Here is a 19,680-nt window from a genome sequence, read left to right on the forward strand (position 1 = left end):
AATCGATCCCTAAGCAAGAATTATACCACTAAACCACAACACCTTATTGATTGGTGATCTGAGAATAAAAAACCAATATAATGTATGCTTTTTATCTCTTTCACTGCTATCTTTCGTAAACAAGCATCTTACATCTTCATCCCCATGATCAATACAAGCATCATTTTATTAAGTATTGCGATATTTGAATTCCAAGCGTTTAATACCCAAAGTAAGTACTTGAGTTGTCCGTTCCATCGAATAAATCATTCGTTCTACTCGCGCGAATAGTATGTAAGCATATTAATGAACTCAACCACGTTCCAACATCATCATGCCCTCTTTTTATACTCCTCATTCAAGTCTTCAGATTTTTGATCGTTCATATTTTTTTTCCATAAAATAACCTGAGGTAAGTGGAACTTTTCTAATCTTGTTCCACAGCTTCTACCATTGTACCAACGACAATGTATCCAGATTAAGCCATCTCGGGCTATCTCTACCATGATGTCAGCATCTAACATCAACTCGCCTTCTGAACCTCATTCTAGCATAGATCTATTGGTAGGCCAGACCGGATACATATATCATTAACTAAACTGCAATTGTCATCATTGCTGATCAGCACAGCAGCTTTGAAGACAAGTGGTTCGTCCCGCACTCAGTGACATAGAGGTTTATGTTAGACATACCATTGGTGGTGGAGATCAATACTTTGGTCAGTTACATCTGCTTCTGTTCTTAGCTAAATAAGCATTTTCACAGATGCCAGATGATAAGACTTTTACTCATCATCTCACACAAGTTTATTCCAGCAGGATTACATCCTTCTCGGCGGGCTGGTGTCTGTAGTAGATATAAATAAATTTGAATGGATAATGAAAGCTTAGAAATTATATAAGTGTTGCATAACAAATTTATTAATTGTGAAACCAGCCTCTCATCATATAGCGAACCAGAAGTTTCCCCTCCATCCTCTCCTTATTCACCCGACACAATCATACCTGAAAACGACCGCTGTGGGTACTCTGTAAAAACTGGATCATGAATGGAGACTTAATTGATACGTTGTCGCTTCTCACTAGAGTTGCGCGACTGCAAATGTAAATCTATGTCTCTCGATTTCTTATCAGATTCTTGTGCCGCTTCTGGTGGATTTAATAGCGAAAAAATTGAAATGGGCTTGGTGTCAAGAGGCTTTGCTGCGATAGCTTGTGATTTCACGTCCGGATCTGCTTTAATAATTCTTAGCTCGGCGTATGGGTCATCAGGAACAGTCCTTGGCCCGGTTGATAGATTGGCAGTGACAGTTCTTGAATCAACAACATCCCATTTAAAAGGATCAAGCGCGACATTTAGAATTTGGTTGGCTACAAAGTCAGCCTCAAGCTGATTTGATAGCTCCATGATGCCTTCGTTCTTCAGATGGGCCATTGCTTCATCGAATTCCACACCTTTTAGAGAGTTTGGACTCTCCCACCTATATTATTAGTATACTGATCTGAAGGAAGAGAAGTATATCGACTTACATATCGTCTGGTATCTGTGGGATCAAGAATAGGGCGCCTTTGTCAAGAGCCATACATATCTTATTATATCTCGCCCCAGCAGTGACCCAAACTTGTAGGTTCGCTTTAACGACGTCCGTCTCATCAGTGATTCTGTTGCATTGTGTGAATGCTGTGATCAGTCGTTGATGTAGAACGTTATGCAATCTTTTCGTCATCATTTTCTGCCCATGACCAAACAACAATGCGAGCTGGTATAAGAAGCTAACGTGGAACCTTCGAAAGATGATGTCTTGCGCCTGTCGCAGACGTGAATTCCGGACCACAAGGTACGACTCAATAGCGACGTCCTCAACTGACCGATTAGTATTCGAAATCTCAAAGGGCTGCCAAAATCGGTAGGGATTCTCCTTCCATACTCGATAGTGATCGTGCACACTAGGCGGTAGATAAAAGCTATGAGCAATGACGAGTGCCAGCACTGGACTTTTAGTCTGCTTCTTTTTGGTTTGGTTGGTCTTGCGTAACATTTCCTGAGCAGCTCTTTTGTATTCTGTGGGTAAAGATGTGAGGATATCGCAGAGAAAGCTGGTAAACTGTATACGAAGTTATAACTATCTCTCCCGACAAAGTGCAGGAAACGACATCACTTACCTCTTCCTGATCTAACAAAGATTCTACGGTCTGTTCTACATCGTAAACTTTCAGCTTTTGAATAATACTACCGACGGTATGCTTATCATGCGACATGCTGAATCGAGGAGGAAACTTTATAAGAGCCACAAGACTCTAGGAAACTGATCGCCTGGAAAGCGTGTAGAGAGATTAGAGGGCTGTGATGAAAGAAACTTGGAGAAATTCATTCGAAAGAGCCGTTTGGAGGTTTCAGCTAAAGGATATGCAGAGGGAGCCAGAACAATGATTCAATTTTCCAGTCAACAATTAACTGCTGAGATCAGAAGAACTTACAATTTACAAGAAAACAACCATGAGCTGACAACGGGATTGGATAATCTTCCGAGCTTTTGCGCTTAGCTATTTTTACCCAGTGTCCCAAGTGGTTTGCGAAAAGGGTTTAGCGACAGTGACAACGCACTGTTCAGGGCCTTGTTGGTAGTAAATTGTTTTCACTTAAGATCCCGGATGAGTTACAAAAGGAGGTTATCGCATGGGCTACATGCATCAATGTTCTTTCAGCTCCTAGTTCACCAAATTATGTTCATTTCTAATCCTAAACGTCTATGAGAAGAAATCGGCAGAGGGATTAGGACAGAACCAAAGCAATTGGTCATTGCATATACCCTGGCATGCGGTATCAACGAATCAGTCTGATTGGTTTCGGTAAAGGAAGTTTAGCGCCGGAATTTTCTACCTCCTTTAAACCTCTGTCTGCATTGGTTTCATGTGCTCGTCTCCGATGCGAAAGACGTTCTTGTTTGTGGTGTATGGTAGGAATCAATCTTGGACCGATTTGCCATTGCATACCAGGTATCATTGGTTATTTTGTGATGTGTGATGATGGTATCAGGCTGTCTTCTTTGAATGGCCGATATTCACGCCTTGATATATGGAGAGATAGATTGTTCTAAGAGAAAAAATGAACTTGAACGTCAGTTGATGTATGATTGCCTGAATCCCAATTGACTCAATAATTAAAGTGCCACGTTTCATTTCCGTGCTATTTCTCCAATATAATATTTATCTTCTATATACCTAGAAATAATCATTGAGATGAAGAACGCCATCTTCGACAACGATAAATCAAGACAGACCTCAAGCAATAGCCCTAATGCAATTCTAGTTTTGTGCCGGTGAAGCCAAATATTTAATGTTACCACTGAATATATCTTGGTACGAAGTGCCAGACGACTTCCGAAGTCTGAGACCAGAGGTGCACAGGAAGAACAAGCATGACTACCGCCAGTGAAGAGGCGTGGAAAAGTTGTAGCCGATGTAGATGGAGATGTAGTTGTGAGCAGGTAAATTAAATTGACAATGTGTAGGCTGGCAAGTAAAGATCGAGATGGAACGATGGGAGGACAGAATGGGCAGATGAGATAGCAGATATTAAATGCTGGCCGCATGTCCTCAAGGAAATCAAAATTGCTTATAAGCAAGCTTGAATTTTTTCTCAGATCGCGAAGGTAGATGGCTAGGACATATAAACTAAACTTCTTTTGGGGATACCAGTAAGCATTGCAATACGACTCTTTGATGAGGCTGTATGCCCCTTTCGAGGTAAGATTCGCTTCCAATAAGTCATGATGCGCCATCTTTAACTTCCTCTCGTATGGTGCAGACTGATGTAAATGTATTTATGGCAACACACTTGCGTGACTCACAATGCTCCAGGCGTGTTGGACTGAAGTGTAGCTCTAACTAGAGCTAGTATACTTCGCAAAAGCGAATGGTTAACTATATCTCAATCTCTTGATGGTATCAAGTAGTATTTCAAAAATATCTTTGAACTTGTTCTTGATCGTACACTTCGTAGACTGGTGATGAGTGGATCAATGTACGATGAGAGACGCTCAGCGATCGACGAGATGTAACAATGGGGCATCATCAAATTTGATGGGTGCAGTGGGGAACCAACGAAGCGGTTTGAAATCGTAAGACTTGGAGGAAGAAAGAGAGCAATTTTGTTCTTTTCGGAGCAAAAGGATGATATAACGTCCGAAGCTATGTTTTTCAATATGATCGTCCGCAAGTTTGTGTTTGTGATGGGCATCTAACGCCTCATGCGTCAATTGCACGCAAAATTCTGAGAAAGCACCAAATCAAATAACTGTAAAGGTAATTGTTGAAATCTATAACGAACAGAAGGTCGTCATGGAAGAATGGAGTCCATTTTGGCATTGAAACAAACGCGTGATGGAGATATTTCAAAGGATTGTTTGCATGCATGCGCCAAACGGTTTCTGGTCAACAGTTGAACTTTCAATAAATCAATTCGCTGTCGTCTTCAACTCGAATGACGAGGGAAGTATTGAGTCGGCATCAAGATAAGTCATATAAATGAGAATACAATGAGAACACTATGATTTCTTGTAGACATATCGTTCAAAACACCAAATACTTTCCCCCGCCCAAAGAAGGCCTAGTACGTTGAAGTGGCTCGGTGGGGTGACTTTGAAAGTGGGGCACAATAGCTATCATTTTTCTACGACATACTAGGTAGGTACGGACGGAGTAATTATATCGTCGGATGGTAGATGATTAATCGCATACAATGCAAATTATCATACCAATCATTCATCTTCGTACTGTCCCGTGCTGTTCTTCCTATTCTGTGATAAAAGTTTGATATCAATACGATTACATCAAGGCAGAAAACGGGCCAAATATGTATAAATCGATGACAAACGGACCAACCATCAAAATTTGGGTTCTCCGGCTAAAACGAAATGGTTAGCGCCATTGAAATCTCTTTCCTCTGTCGTGATTTGTACCGTGTGCTAATTGAACGTCGTAGTGGATATTCTCGGGAATATAAAGGCGGCACACTACGGAGTACTAAATGACTTGCTAGGTACCGTGTGACTAGTATCACTTCCATCTTCACTTGTTTCCTTCTTCCCAAACCCATTCGTTGGTAATTTTTAGTCAAGTCCTAGATAACCAGTGACAATATGGTTCACAAGGGGGAAGACAACAAGAGTGTCATAATTGAGGCAAGAGATGATGCTCAACTAGTAAGTAATTGCTTTTAACATCAATCAATCCTGATGATGAATGACATTCAAACTAATCTTATCTACTCGTTCAGGAAACTCTTGGCTACAAACCCGTGAGTCAAAATTTTAATCCAAAATACAACGACTCAAAAACTCACAAATACGATATAGGTGTTACATCGTACATACACTCTCTTTGAGAACTTCTCAACATCGTTCGCTGCCTTGTACTTCGTCGGAGGTGTAAGAGTCACTTACACCACTGGAATCGCCTCCGGAGGTCCTTTAGCTTATTGGTTAGTTGTGCACCTGGAATCTAGAACTTCTCACATGACTTCTAACACTTTTAACTATATAGGACCAGTTATCTTGTAACATGCTTTTTTACCTTCATTACTGCAGCCGTTATAGCAGAAGTCTGTTCTGCGTCACCCTCAGCTGGCTCCATCTATCTCTGGGCAGCTGAAGCTGGAGGAGCCAAGTATGGTCGACTTTTAGGATTCGTTGTTGCGTGGTGGAGTACTACTGCTTGGATGACATTTTGTGCAAGTAAGCTGATCTCGAATTCATGATTCTTGAAATTTATTCTAATTACTTGCAGGCAATACCCAAGGAGCTGTCAATTACATGCTTTCGGTAAGTCAACGTGCACGTGATATCTGCACAGCTCCACGAGCGAATTCTGGATTTCATTGCTGGATGTTGCCTAACATTTATCAGGAAATTGTTGTTTTCAACGTCGATTTTCCAACGGATACCAGTGATATCAAGTTCCGGGCAGTTCAATGGATTTGTACTGAGGTTCTCCTTGCACTAGCCGCAATCGTGAATTTTCTACCACGTGAGTTATCACACTTAATTGGAACAATTGTTAAATATTGACATATGAAACAGCCCGTCTATTTAAGTATGTTTTTTGGATATCGAGCTTTTTAGTCATGCTTGATTTCCTTCTCAACCTCATCTGGCTACCAATAGGAGCTGCCCGAACCATCGGTTTCCGAACTGCAGAGGAGGCGTTTATGACAACTTACAATGGAACCGGTGCACCTGCTGGATGGAATTGGTGTTTGTCTTATCTCGCTACTGCTGGTATCCTCATTGGATTTGACGCTTCTGGACACGTTGCCGAAGAAACTAAAAACGCTTCGATCACAGCCGCCAGAGGGATATTCTGGAGTGTGATTGTAAGTGGAGTAGGAGGGTTTGCCACCATCATTCTATTTCTGTTCTGCACACCTGATCCGGATACTCTGTTCTCTTACGGCTCGCCTCAACCATTCGTACCTCTCTATGCCGTTGTCTTAGGACAAGGTGGACATGTCTTCATGAACATCATTGCAGTGGTTGCACTTTGGTTCAATACCGCGATTGCTATTGTCGCTGCATCTCGACTTGTCTTTGCAGTGGCTCGTGATGGTGTTCTTCCATTCTCGGGCTGGGTATCACGTGTCTCACCTGAGGGTCAACCCCGTAACGCCGTCCTTGTGATTTGGGGTTGTGCCTCGCTTGTGACTTGCACCATCTTACCTTCTGCAGTCGCATTCACATCCCTCATATCCGCTGCTGGTGTTCCATCGGCCGCCGCATATGGACTTATTGCTTTTGGAAGATTTTTCTTGACACCACATACATTTCCCAAGCCAAGATGGAGTTTAGGTAGATGGAGTAGACCATTTCAATTTATCTCAATCTTTTGGAATGGTTGGGTTGTGGCAATCCTTTTCAGTCCTTATGAATTCCCTGTCACTGCAGCTACATTGAATTGTAAGTACCCCTCCATTATTTCTACAGCCGCTCACCACTCTGCCACATACTAATACATCACAGATGCGCCAATAATTATGGCAGGTGTAACAATCCTAGCTCTAATTTCCTGGTGGTTTACACCCGTAGGATCATGGCTCCCACGAGAACGCATATCACATTTCGTGGAAAGTGAAGGAGCGCCAGCGGAAGGCCTCCGACAAGAACCGGATGAACAGCTTCAGGTGCCTGAGGTAGAAGGGGACGCGGTCCCAGCTACTTATTCTGAGAAGTGAGATACTCGATGATCGCCTTGACTTTTTCTTTTGAAGGATTAAGATACTGATCTTCTTTCTGTGTATTAAAGTGGAGGGCTTTTAGACGGGACCGCGCAGGAACAAGGAAATCCTTGAACACATTGATGCGAGAGTATATAGATTTGAAAGAACGGCAATCGTTGCAGTATAAATTTGAGAATGGTTTCATATACATAGATTAATAATACCTAGATCTTTCGGAAGATATTGATTTTATGAGATCACTGGCCTTCCAACGATCAAAATTGCAATTCAAAATTTGCAATCATTAGCTTTTGAGTTGCTGATGAGATGTGGTACACTGGGCTATTATGGGGTAACAAATCGTCTTGCCGCATCGGGTTTTTACTCTTTATATTGCCTGTTGTAATCGGCAATCGCTACCTAGGTTGTAGCCGTACTGAAAAGTTCTTTCCCAACTTGTCCAAACATCTCAGCCCCCAAGAAAGAACCAGGCCTTCCTCACAGCCCACTGCACTTTCCAAATCCACATTAAATTCTATGCCTGTTTGAAACCAGCAGGACCTGTCCACTCCAATTCCCAAGGTTTAACACCAACACGCACACCATTCTCATCAACGTTGACGCATCGAGAGCACTTCTCATGTTCGCATTCGCTATTGACCACGAGGATTTTCTGCTCTTTTCCCCGAACGACACCGATTTTCTCTTCTTCTCTTCTGCAAGTTGGCGAATTGGATGCTTGCTGACACTATATGCATATTTCAGTTTGTGTAGATCGCAAGGAAATGGAAAATGTAGTGATAAAATGTGCAAAAAGGAGAAGAGAACACTAACTTGGCAACAGCGGAAGAAAGAAGCAGTTGTGAATTTATCATCGATATTTTTGGAGGGGGCACTTGAGTTTTCTGAAGATTTTTCAGCAGACTGTTCAAGGATGTCGGCTGCGCCATCGAGGAGATTGCTGGTGTCGATGTGGGATTGTCTCTTCTCGGATGCGCGGGCAAATAATCTGGACTCGGAAGCTTCGTCGTTGGGCTTTGATTGCGTTAGATATGTCTTTTGGAGAGGGTGAAATGAGGAATTATCGCATGATAAGTCTTCCTTTCCTCTCTGGGACCCAAAGCAGATCGATAGAGATTCAGAGTCATATTGACAATGAGAAGAAAGTCCCACATTTGAGTATGAATAGTAGAGAACATACCATGCTATTGAGTAAATTCAAGATAGAAGGATTGAAAGGACTGGTGGGATTATTGCTTTCGTAGAGAATTGCTCGATTGCGCATGATGATTGCCGTTACGCTATTCTCAGCAGAGGCACCAGTAGCATTGCGAACAGCAGGGACAGAAAATGACGACATATTGGCAGATTAATTATTGAGGAGTACAATAATGACAAAGATTAGCATCAAAGAATTCTTGTCCAGCGATCAATTGATGGAAGAGTGATTGTTTAAAAACAACTTGTGTTGGAAAGATGGTGGTTGTGTTTTGAAGAAAGGGGATTTTCGGCTCGGGGTCCTGCCCTTTTATTGGCTGGAATTTTGCTAGGGAAGCTTCAACCGTATTGTTTTATTATAGTGGGTTTTTTTCGATCCGCTCTTGACTGAATCATTAAGCTGGTGCAGTAACAAAGATTAACTCATGATCTCAACAATTCACTGATTGGGCTGAAGGCCTGGTGATCAAATTCATTAATGGCTTTGCACAGTCAAAATAGTGGCTACACAAGGTGTGGATCTCTACTATTTAAATGGCTTGAAGAAAGGGTCTGACCTAAAGGGTCCGGCCTGTAGGATGAGAATCTTCTAATGACTCTAGAAACTGGATGCTATCATCTCATTCCCAATTGACGAATTCTTGGTGAGGTGTCTTTTAGAAGCAGGATTAAGACGCTTAAGTGGCCAGCATATTCGACAAGATGTTTCAATTTTACCACATTGCTTCTTTAATTCGGTTTCTATCTCTTAATGGGGGAAACTAATAGCACTGAGGTATTGGATTAGATTTCAAACATCATGGTGTTTTGTCCCAAATCTTGTATTTTCTCCCACCAGGAACTGATAGATATCACACCCCTGTTTCACATTACAACAGTATGTTCTTCAGAGAAGCTTGAACTTCCATTCAAAAGCGATCTTGACCACTCTACAAGTATTTACTAATGTTTCTCAAGATATTGTAATGGCAGATGGATACCACAGTTGCTTGAGATGAGGCCTACGAGGTAGATATTCATAATATTACATCTGGATTTTTATGAAGGGAAGGAATTATGTATAATGATGATTACTTTATTATGAATGGCAACAATCTATAGTTTCATCTGAAACTCATTTGAAGCGTGTGTTATGTCACAGAGACTAAGGTGACATTCATAACGACATCAAGCTTTTTTTTCAAAAAAAAAAGATCGATGAAAGAATCAAGAGAGAAAGATAATCAAATGCACTACAGAGGCAAGAGCATGAAGATCAAAATAGCTTATTTATGATTGTGAATACTGGTCAGACACTTCTTCTATAATAGCACAAAACGAAGCTTCGTTCCGAATGGAACATGCTATCCATTCAGCACCCGTCCAGAATCCATCCAACACCCTTCAAACACCCCTTCACATTCTTCTCACTGACTTCGCCATTAAGAAGATTCAATAGTCCCAATTTGATCTCTCAAGAGGCACTCCGAGTCAACACCCATCTCCTGTCCTCTCTTCAGGTACCTGGATTGCTACCGTTGGCAGCTTCTTTGGCCTGCTTATTGAAAATGATGATACTTTTTGTTTGTGCATCTAACCATCTTGCTTCTGCCTTTATTTTCCTGGTTTCTGAGTTGATTTTCCTGATTGATGCTCTCTTCCTCTGGAGTTTCAGGTCAAGAAGTTTGTCAGAATGTTGCTTCTGTACTGGCATCTTAGACATCATGAAGAATATGTGATGTGGTACTTGTGATTCGAAGTCAGGTTTTCGATGCTTGTGGTAGTGATGGTGTAATGATGGTGTAATGAAGGAACTGATGTGAATTGATGTACTGATTTGAACCTATTTTTGATAATCATGTACGGGATAATATACCGTAAGCATGTGCCTTTGTGAGTCATGATATAAAACGCCCGCAGCACAATAGGATTGATGTAGAACTAGACAGTATCTCCCAGAAACAAGATATTAAACAATCAAAGAAGTTTCTGGAACTGCATCAAGAAAAATTCTGAGACACCATGCGTCGGTCACTGTGGATAAATGTCAAAGAACTTAGCGAAAATATCAAATTCTGCAAAAGTTTCCAATTTCTTCGAAATTCCAGAAACAGCCATAGAACTGTATCTAAATTGAGGAGGTGCAAGTAAGATCTTGGGTTGTCAATTTTCAAGCTCATGATATAGTTGTAGTAAAGTATAATGACTTCGAGATCTTTGGGGTAAGTCCCTGTGTCTAGTTAGATCTGGATACTTGTGTTATAATATCTCACAGAGCCTCAGGAAAGCCACAGGCCATTCTCACTAAGCACAGATATGTCCCTTGAACTGAAATATGAAAAGCAATTAAAATAAAGAACTGCAAGTTTATCGACTTTCCACACCTTATAAGTTTCGGGGAGAAAGCTCAAAGTCCAGATTTCCCAAATTCCCAATTCTCCCATATCCTCTATCTTCCCCGTAGTCCATGTAATAACACTCTCATGTTGATCATGAGAGACGAAAAAAGCTCATGGCATACGTGTACCGTAATGAATTTAGCTTCATTCAATCTTAGTAATGAAGTTCGTCTCGCACTAGAGTTCGCTTAGCCAAGCAGCTTAGGGAGTCTACCATACCTAGCTTCATCCACACTCACTTTTACCGTATTCAATTATCGATACTGAGTACACTTCAGAATCTGCGTCATTCATATCTTACGGCACCGATATATATTTTCATACAGCTCAAGTCAATTACATTCTAGATATCACCATCTCCTTTTCCTCATCACGATACCGTACCGATGCAAAAAAAACCCGTATTCTCTTCTAGAATCTTTAATGACCCGAGATAAATATTCAGCATCATCATTTCATATTAAATCTTAAAATCTCAAAATACCAAAATACCAAATACAAATAACACCTCTCCAATGTATCATTCACAGAGAAATTTCAGGCTTAAGTCGAAGATGGCGCCTCAACCGAGTCCCCTGTCTGCCTCATTCTCGGACTCGGAAGGTGACCACCCGCAACGTCAGGATCGTGAAGATCTTTCTCCGGAGCTCATAAAAAGTCTCAAGCGAGCTTGTCGGAATCTCGAGAGACGTATGATTGAGGAAGAAGAGAAGATAATGTGGGCAGCGGTTGCAGCAGGAAAGTCGATCAAGGCGACGAAGCGATGGAGAGGAAGAAGTCCTGCAGGAAGCGAGAGCTCAGAGAAACGAAGAAAAACTTGAGATAGGGATTTGCAATCACTTATTTTTGTGATATGGAGGATGCAGTTGGCTACATCATATTATCCTACTTTGGTTACCGATATGGTGTACTGTTAGACTACATCTAGGAGGGTGAAGTGTTTGAAAAGTTATTAAGATGATGGATATTTTGCTCTTTCAACACTGCAAAGAAGTCCAGCATATCATACCAATTCCACACCTGATTGATCCAATGTACAAAATTTACTATGATTTTAAAGGTGCCCAGTGACTTTCACGTACCGGAGGACTAGTAAAAGCTTTTGTTTAGTTTAGATTATTGGACGTACTATTTAGTAATGACATATGAGTCCGTCTTTCACCAAATGTTAGGGTTAAGCTAGAACGTTAGTAAATTTCTTTCCAAACTGAGCATATCTATATAAATCTTTTCAGTTTCCCCCTCTCCCGTAATTATCACCATCAAAAACGCCAATTATCTGCTCCTTCAATTCTCATCAGACGACTACATAGCTAGCTATCTTACAATTATCTTACTATCTTATGATATCTTATTGTAGTTATCACAATTGTCTCACAATTATCTAGCTATGTTAGCACCTATTACTATATCATCTGAACCTGACACCTACAAGATGGCTTCACATGTCAAATATTTAAACATTCCCCAAATAGGAGGCTGTAGAGCTCCAGGCGTCAGTTGTCGACGATACCAAGAAAATAAGATCATCCAAATTCTCCAGCACAGTTGTGGTATGCCTTCTGAAGTGGCAACTCCATCACCAGAATGCAATTGCCAATCACTTGAACCCGACCGCCATGATGCTTCCACAGACTGCGTAATTGTATCTTTAGATGTCGAGACAACAAAAAAACCAGAGAAAGCCCAGAGAAATTGGCATCTATACGCTGGATACAAGAGACCTTGATATTTCGAAGAAAACGTCGACGCCTGAGATGAATCATATCTTGAAGACATACGGCTTTTACACTGGTGTTTACCGGCACAAGAACAGAAGGAACTTTCACTATGGCAAAGAGGAAATGATGACAGGGCATGATCTAAAGAGTATGCTTGAACAGGTTTTCCGTACTGGAAGCCCCGTACCTCAATCATCAGAAACTCGCCAAGTGATTTTGGTAGCGAATGGAATTTGGACCGATCTGCAAAATCTACGGAATCTGGAACAGATTTAGAAGACTTGCCAAATGTTATTCTGCTTGACACAACTGATGTTTTTAAGCATCTCATTAAGGAGAACACAAGACTGTGCCTCTGGGCTATGTTGCATTTTTTTCAAATACCTGACCGCAACAGTTTGCTTCACAATGGCGGAAATGATGCGAATTTAACTCTCAAAGCTCTCATGATGCTCACGCTAGAAAGTTGCAAGAAATTAGACTGGCGTGCAGAGCAGGAGGAGGTGAAGGCTTTAATGATGCTTCATGCTCGAGAGGAATTGCCCGGTGCCAAACGGCGTCGGAAAAATGAAATGAATAAGGAAGCAACAATAGCTCGAAAAGAGGCGTTTCGAGCAACCAGGATATATTATTGGGCAGATAATGATGAGGATGAAGATAGCTGTCTTGTATTTTCATTCGAAAATGAGTAATTGACTCCTGATTAAATCGTTCAACAAAGCACACATCAGTTAAAATACCATTGATAACATTTAAGCTGAAGTTCAAAGAATTCTTTTGTAGATTCTTGTTAGCCAGTTAATTACAAACATCTCTATTTTGTCCGGACACATTCGATCTGCCAAATGCAATTACAAGTCTGTCAATTGATCTTACGGCCTGGGTCAAAGAGGGAAGGAGCATGGTGGGTTAGTGAAGGCTCGCCCAAATCATTCCACGTATAATGAACGAGTCTTCGTAGCGGAAATTCTTGATTCCACGGATTCTGCCTTGTAGAATGTCGATAAAAGGAAAATAAAAATAACTGAAAAGATATGACGCCCCGAGCGGGATTCGAACCCGCAAATTAATCTCCCTCAGGACAAGGAGTTGCTCTACCACTCGCACAACGGGGCATTTTGTACTTTTTTATTATTATTTAGATACAGGAGCCATATTGAAATCCATATTGCTAATCCAATGTATACATATACCAATTGGGTGTCTAAACTTTGTTTGAAGTAGGATGGCAGAAGGGGGCCGCTTGCCACATTGAAACATTTTTAGCCGAGCCGAGAAGCAAAGTCTGAACCAAGAACCGTTTCTCAAAGCATGCGGAATTCAAGAAGAGTCTCAGCAGATGTGCTTCAAGATAGAGCGTGCATGCTTTGGTCTGATGAGATATACTTGTTCACAAGTAGACGTATTCGTAACGTAAGTAAAGCTTACCATGCAGCGGACGTCAAAGGAATCAGCTAATTCTAGTCTCAAGACCTTTACCAAGTCAAAGGGAATGGTTTTATTTTTCATTCTATAACATCAAGCTTATGAAATTAAACCCCCTACAGACTGTTTAAGACTTTGAAGTCCGGAAGCTTCGTCGATAATCGTGGGTATTGTGTTGTGAAATCTCGAATTTTCGTCCGGATTGATAAATCTAACACCGGCAACGACACGATCTGATAATATGTCACAGAGCACCCTTTGAGATGGTTATAACATCACCATGATCACCGTTAGGAAACTGGTATGATTGATTGTTGGGGGTGCCATGAACACAGAACACCGCACTAGCTAGAACATTTGGCGCAAACCCCTGTCAAGTTGAGGGAGAGCCTCTGAGATACTTGCCGAAGTATGATATTCTAAATTCATGGCACACAGCGAGCAATGAATGAGATTTATAAAGATAAAGCAAGGGGGGAAAGATCTGACGGAGATTCAAGTCTCAATTTCATACAGCCCGGGTCAATGAGGTAACTGCTTGAAGCAAACGAATCTCATTCTTATTGAAACATCATCTGTCTTGATATATAAACTTGATCAAAATGCGGTTTTCGATTGCAACTCAAGCAAAGCTCTTGTCAGTTCTGTGTACCTAGCTCGTGGAGGAAAGGAACGAAGACGTGCCTTCTTACCTATGATACTTAAATGTCAATTGCCGACCTTCTATTTCTATGATCACCCACCCCAGAGAAAGAATTGAAGAACTTTAAATGCCACCATCAATTATTGAAGAAACAAATCAATCTGATTGGAAGAAATGATACAGATTCCCAAGACAACTAAGCAATGGATAATTGCAAGGAAACGTGAATTTCAAATTCAAGGCAGAAGCGCAGCGTGGGATCGTAGATAACCTATATCCAGGACAGGTCAAGATGAAGAGAGAGGACTATTTTATGGCAATACAACGAGAAATTCCAATCATACAGGCCTTACTGTAATGGCTATGGGGAAATTGAATGCCCGCCATACCTCAGTCGAAGAAAATTCAATTCACCATCGTCAAGATTTTCAACAGGCTTACCATTAGACATCACAGAATACGGCGAACCAAAAGATAGACGAAATCTCATGTCATGGTGTTCATTATATATGGCCGTGGCAATCTCTGACGACATCGTTTCTCGATGACCTTTCCGCTTCGGCATTGTTTCGGTACATCTTAGAGGCCATGAAATTACAAGCATGACGACTGACTTGTATGTCCACCGTACCCACAGATCAAGATCAACCTTGAGCGCTAGCTCTATTTGCATTAGAAAATATTGCAGTGCAATCGTAAGGATCATGTAGCCACGCGGTCACATAGATGACTTCTCCTCCGTGGAGAACGTGACAATAGAATTTGTCCAAACAGCTCCAACACCACCGACAATTACTATGTAGTATCCAAAATCGGTTCACCAAGTCGAAAGCTTGGCTGAGGTATATGATCACATATATTACACAATGATAATTATAGAGGTGAGGCCTATTCTGGAAGAAAGGATGGCTTTTATCATGCGAGCATACGGCAAGCCATACGAATCTGCTGATATGTCGAAGCTGAACGCGTTCAAGTATATAAGGAAGCTCATACCAATGAGGCAATCATGGCCATGGTTACTTGTTCGTCATCGCAGATGGAACATATACGCTGCACACGTACGGCATGAGTAAAAGTCTCTGACGCGTCCGCTTTGAGAGGGAAGGATTACAGTCTCTAGAGATTCTGTTCCTAGGTTGTGGTGTTCGTACTGGAATGATACTAGACTCCGAGTATGTTGAACTAATCGATCGACCATTTGGAAATTCTTTCGCTTGTTCGACGACTTCATCACTGACGAGGCTTGCGCGCCCTTACACCGGGAATTTTGATTCTGGGGCCAAGATTGGTGTCAACTCTAAACTGCATTAAAATAAAACGACAAAGTCCGATCCAGAGACAGGCATTGAGAGCATCGTCAGAACTAGTTGGAATAATATAACTCTGGGTCTGCAGATGCGATCATCGCCTCAACGATGCTATCGAAAATTGTTTTATATTTGATGGCGCAAAAACTCATGAAGATTTGCCGCGTGATGGGTTAGCACTGTTTGTGTAATTGATCGTCTGTCATCTGAAAGCACTCTAAAACCATTCAGATGTGACGTCACAAGCCCGTGAGATGAGTACACTTTGGTATCAGATATCGGAGCAGTCCCTCATGAACCCAGCACTGATGTTCCAATCATGATAGTCTTAAAAGCAGCTTACTTCCAAGTGCACAAAAAGCTGTTCTTCTCGCCGGCGATGCCCAAGTTTTTCTCGAAATATAGAGTAATCATCAGGCGAGACGTAATGCTCATAATCGAGATCCGTAGAGCCCACGAGTAGCACCAGGGACCATGTGAATCTTGCTAATGATAGCACTTAATCTATTGGTGTTACGGGTATTTGCTTATTCAGCTCCCTGTATTTTTTCAGTTTTGACCGGGCATCATGCCTAGGGACTTGAACTTTTGTTCGACTACTTAGAGATAGGAGTTGCATTATAGCAAAATGGATGCTATGCATAGAATCGTTGAGGAAAACGACTCTTAGCATTAACCGAATAGAAGAACGTGGTCGCGGGAGCGAGCCATATGTACGGCTATAAGTCACTCCGATGCAATGGATATCAAAAAGTGAGGCGCTAGAGCTGTTAGACAGAGTTACTGGGAAGGTCCAGGTCGGCATAGGAAGGATAAGTGGCTGGTTTCTTTTATATCTGTTCCGGTATCTTGTACTCTGGTAAGCTCTAAGGAATGTGTGAAGGCGAATCTTAGCCGAAGGGTTTCCTCTCGCTCCTCATTGACTTCTCAAGAGATCATGCGTATAAGTGAGAATCATTCGTTACACCAGTATTCACATGATATCGGTGCAAACAACATTCCACTGTGAAACATAAAGCATGAAACACAGGAATAAGTTTATTTGTTCACTGCAGTACATGCTCGGAACTATACAAAGTGGCCTGCGGAGCCTTCATCATGTCTCTACAACGCTGTCATGGACTCGATAGTAACTCGATCTTAAAAGAGTAGGGAGGGTTGTGAGATTACCTGGACGTACGTTCGTGTGTTGAACTGATTCCTGCTCTAGCCTGGAGAGTTGGGTGACTCTCGCGATTGCGAAACCAAATTTGAATGTATTACTTAATACCGAGTAAAAGTTGCCTTGGTACGTACATACGTATATTCGCAAGACTTAAGAAAAGAGACAACTGATATGTGTACATGAAGCTGAGGTTCCACATCTCTAGCCCCATAAGCGCAAGGGGACATATATTCTAACAGCCCTGTTGCAATATTGTCGTTTCTTGACAAGTAGCAATTCATAGTTATGCTTATTGATCCTTCGCATCTGATCCATCAAGACACATGCCTGCCGATGATTGACAAGAGCCTAGTGATCGGAAGAACGGCAAACAAGGGTTGTCACTGAAAACGCAAGGCAAGCTCGCACACGTATGACACCAAACATGCATGTGCACATAAGGAGCGCTTGTATCTCGAACTAGTTCCATCTACCGAACTCGGGACATGCATATTGTATGCCAGCCGAATTGGGAGAATGTCGAGCGACCTCTCTTGTGGACGCCAGTAGTCTAGATTCTGTCCGAATATTATGTTCCTTCCCGCTGCTGCTTACTAGGATATGACCAGTGAAGTTTGGGGCATCTCGCGTTAGAATTCTCTGTTCGATTGCTAATAGGTGTCCGCAACAACAGCACAGCTCGTATATGGACTCAGGCTGTTTTGTCAGATTAAAATATATATGCTTATTAATTTTAACCGTTTTCTTAGTGATATTGTTGAATTTCTTCCGCCAGGCTGTCTGTTGCAACGGTTGCGACCGAGTATTTATACATAGGTACAACTAGTATACCTGCTCACGGAGCATATAAGTGAAGAGGTCTCGTGGTTGACATTCCAAGTATCAAACGCACAAATCTGCAAAATTGTTGGAGTCGAATAAGTATGTAGTATGTATGTATGCAATGTGACGCTATGCCTGTTTTACCGGATTGTATTGAATGGGCGAGGAGGGAAGGTTTGTGATGCTCAGGCGTTTTAATCGCCACGAGCCTTACCAAATTCCAGGGTTCCTAGCGTGTAACCTTATCCACAAATGCTCCAAGCATCTACCACCTCACAAGCCTTCCCAAGCCATCAAATTCATTTTAGGAGTTCATAATACTGTAACCATTTGCGGATATATTAATACAATTGAAGGATTTCCTCTCACGGAAGATACTAAATACTGTTTGATAGTATAGCTCTTACTCGATAAAGCTCTTGGCGCATCGATCTCCTTTTAACATCCAAGATGGATTATTCATATTACCCTCCGAATGCTCAGCCATTCTTCCCTCTTCTCCCTCCTACTCCAACTCACACAAACGTATCAAATACCGACGAGTTCAGCAACTCTCCACCTGTATTTGGCCCATCTCCTGTGGGCAGAATGTTCCTGCTAACATCAAACAGCAGGATGTCTTTGATCAATTCCAACCCTATGATTATGCCAATCAGTACGACTCACGCATTCCCAAAGTCACAACCCCGCTTTCACAGCACAAACCGTCGATTTCCCATCCCATGTACACCGAGATGCCCACCGATATGATCGACGATGCGATGCGACGAGATAGCGACGAAGAGGAGAATTTGACTCCGGCACAATCCCGGCGCAAAGCCCAAAATCGCCAAGCGTAAGACCATTTCTTTGAGCTCACTCGTTTTGAAGCTTTACTTCGTACCATAGTATACTAAGACCTGAGAAATCAGACAACGGGCCTTCCGCGAACGTAAAGAACGACATGTAAAAGAGTTAGAAGCGAAACTTGCAGAGTTCGAAAAAAGTACCGGAGATCTGGCTCAAGAAAACGAGCGCTTGAAGCTACAGCTAACAAAAGCTGCGACGGAAAATGAAATATTAAAAGCGACATCCAGGCATTCGAACCATGGAGGTTCGCAACCTCTATCGAATGTAGGGCCCATGAAATATACACCTACGGACTTTTACAGTGAGGTTCTATATGCGCACGACAATAAGTTTCCCAGCCATCGAATTGTAACGAGTGATAAAGGGGAAAGATTGTTGGCGGCGGGTGCGACGTGGGACTATATCATCAAACATCCGCTGTACAAGCAAGGTCTGGTGGATGTAGGAATTGTTAGTGAAAGGCTGAAGAACGCTGCGAAGTGCGATGGGCAAGGACCAGTTTTCGAGGAGAGCGCAATACTGGATGCAATCGAGAACAGTGTCGCAAGTGGCAGTGACGAGTTACTATGATTTGTGAGATGGGATGGAAGAATTTCAAAGGTGTTAAGGTTGATTGTTGGACATATGGGATGAGACAGACTGCTCAAGACGAGTGAAGTACATCAAGGAGTTCTTAGTTGCGTTCTTCTTTGGAGTTTTAGGAGGTAGTAAGTCTTTATGAAATAATTAGAGCGTTTAGTGAACGCTATTCAATTTATCTCTCATTCTTAAAGTCGTTTCGCTCTTGGCCTTTCTCGGATAGTCACATCTCAATCTTCGAAAGGCTCTTCGAATGTTCAGTTTGCGTACCAGATTGACCGATAAACGACTGAATCTTAGCTACTTTATCCCTGTTATGTGAAAGTCTCCATATAAGCCAGATCCACGGAATAGTGAATAGTGACATGTCCTAAACCTT

The 19,680-nt window shown here is 41.9% G+C and overlaps 7 protein-coding genes across 7 annotated transcripts; 4 read left to right on the top strand and 3 right to left on the bottom strand.

The window, feature by feature from the left end:
• Positions 1 to 1,035: 1,035 nt before the first annotated feature.
• Bfra_007319 (uncharacterized protein) lies at positions 1,036 to 2,237 on the bottom strand (the record flags this gene model as incomplete). Its single annotated transcript, XM_037337692.1, has 3 exons — positions 1,036 to 1,459; positions 1,509 to 2,083; positions 2,142 to 2,237. 3 exons carry the CDS (start codon positions 2,235 to 2,237, stop codon positions 1,036 to 1,038), a joined length of 1,095 nt encoding a protein of 364 aa, XP_037187072.1.
• Positions 2,238 to 5,119: 2,882 nt separating this feature from the next.
• Bfra_007320 (putative amino acid protein) lies at positions 5,120 to 7,206 on the top strand (the record flags this gene model as incomplete). Its single annotated transcript, XM_037337693.1, has 8 exons — positions 5,120 to 5,182; positions 5,257 to 5,277; positions 5,336 to 5,460; positions 5,523 to 5,713; positions 5,766 to 5,800; positions 5,885 to 6,005; positions 6,059 to 6,931; positions 6,995 to 7,206. 8 exons carry the CDS (start codon positions 5,120 to 5,122, stop codon positions 7,204 to 7,206), a joined length of 1,641 nt encoding a protein of 546 aa, XP_037187073.1.
• A 520-nt stretch (positions 7,207 to 7,726) lies between these two features.
• On the bottom strand, positions 7,727 to 8,551 carry Bfra_007321 (uncharacterized protein; the record flags this gene model as incomplete). The annotated part of the gene is made up of 3 exons (XM_037337694.1): positions 7,727 to 7,939; positions 8,026 to 8,226; positions 8,393 to 8,551. The coding sequence occupies 3 exons, from the start codon at positions 8,549 to 8,551 to the stop codon at positions 7,727 to 7,729; spliced, it is 573 nt and encodes a 190-aa protein (XP_037187074.1).
• A 1,353-nt stretch (positions 8,552 to 9,904) lies between these two features.
• On the bottom strand, positions 9,905 to 10,111 carry Bfra_007322 (uncharacterized protein; the record flags this gene model as incomplete). Its single annotated transcript, XM_037337695.1, has 1 exon — positions 9,905 to 10,111. The coding sequence occupies one exon, from the start codon at positions 10,109 to 10,111 to the stop codon at positions 9,905 to 9,907; it is 207 nt and encodes a 68-aa protein (XP_037187075.1).
• A 1,230-nt stretch (positions 10,112 to 11,341) lies between these two features.
• Positions 11,342 to 11,608, top strand: Bfra_007323 (uncharacterized protein; the record flags this gene model as incomplete). Its single annotated transcript, XM_037337696.1, has 1 exon — positions 11,342 to 11,608. One exon carries the CDS (start codon positions 11,342 to 11,344, stop codon positions 11,606 to 11,608), a length of 267 nt encoding a protein of 88 aa, XP_037187076.1.
• An 834-nt stretch (positions 11,609 to 12,442) lies between these two features.
• Bfra_007324 (uncharacterized protein) lies at positions 12,443 to 13,200 on the top strand (the record flags this gene model as incomplete). The annotated part of the gene is made up of 2 exons (XM_037337697.1): positions 12,443 to 12,727; positions 12,832 to 13,200. 2 exons carry the CDS (start codon positions 12,443 to 12,445, stop codon positions 13,198 to 13,200), a joined length of 654 nt encoding a protein of 217 aa, XP_037187077.1.
• A 5,123-nt stretch (positions 13,201 to 18,323) lies between these two features.
• Positions 18,324 to 19,292, top strand: Bfra_007325 (putative bzip transcription factor protein; the record flags this gene model as incomplete). The annotated part of the gene is made up of 3 exons (XM_037337698.1): positions 18,324 to 18,434; positions 18,485 to 18,708; positions 18,785 to 19,292. 3 exons carry the CDS (start codon positions 18,324 to 18,326, stop codon positions 19,290 to 19,292), a joined length of 843 nt encoding a protein of 280 aa, XP_037187078.1.
• Positions 19,293 to 19,680: the final 388 nt, after the last annotated feature.

Source organism: Botrytis fragariae (assembly GCF_013461495.1).
Source record: "Botrytis fragariae strain BVB16 chromosome Unknown tig00000795, whole genome shotgun sequence".
NCBI lineage: Eukaryota > Fungi > Ascomycota > Leotiomycetes > Helotiales > Sclerotiniaceae > Botrytis > Botrytis fragariae.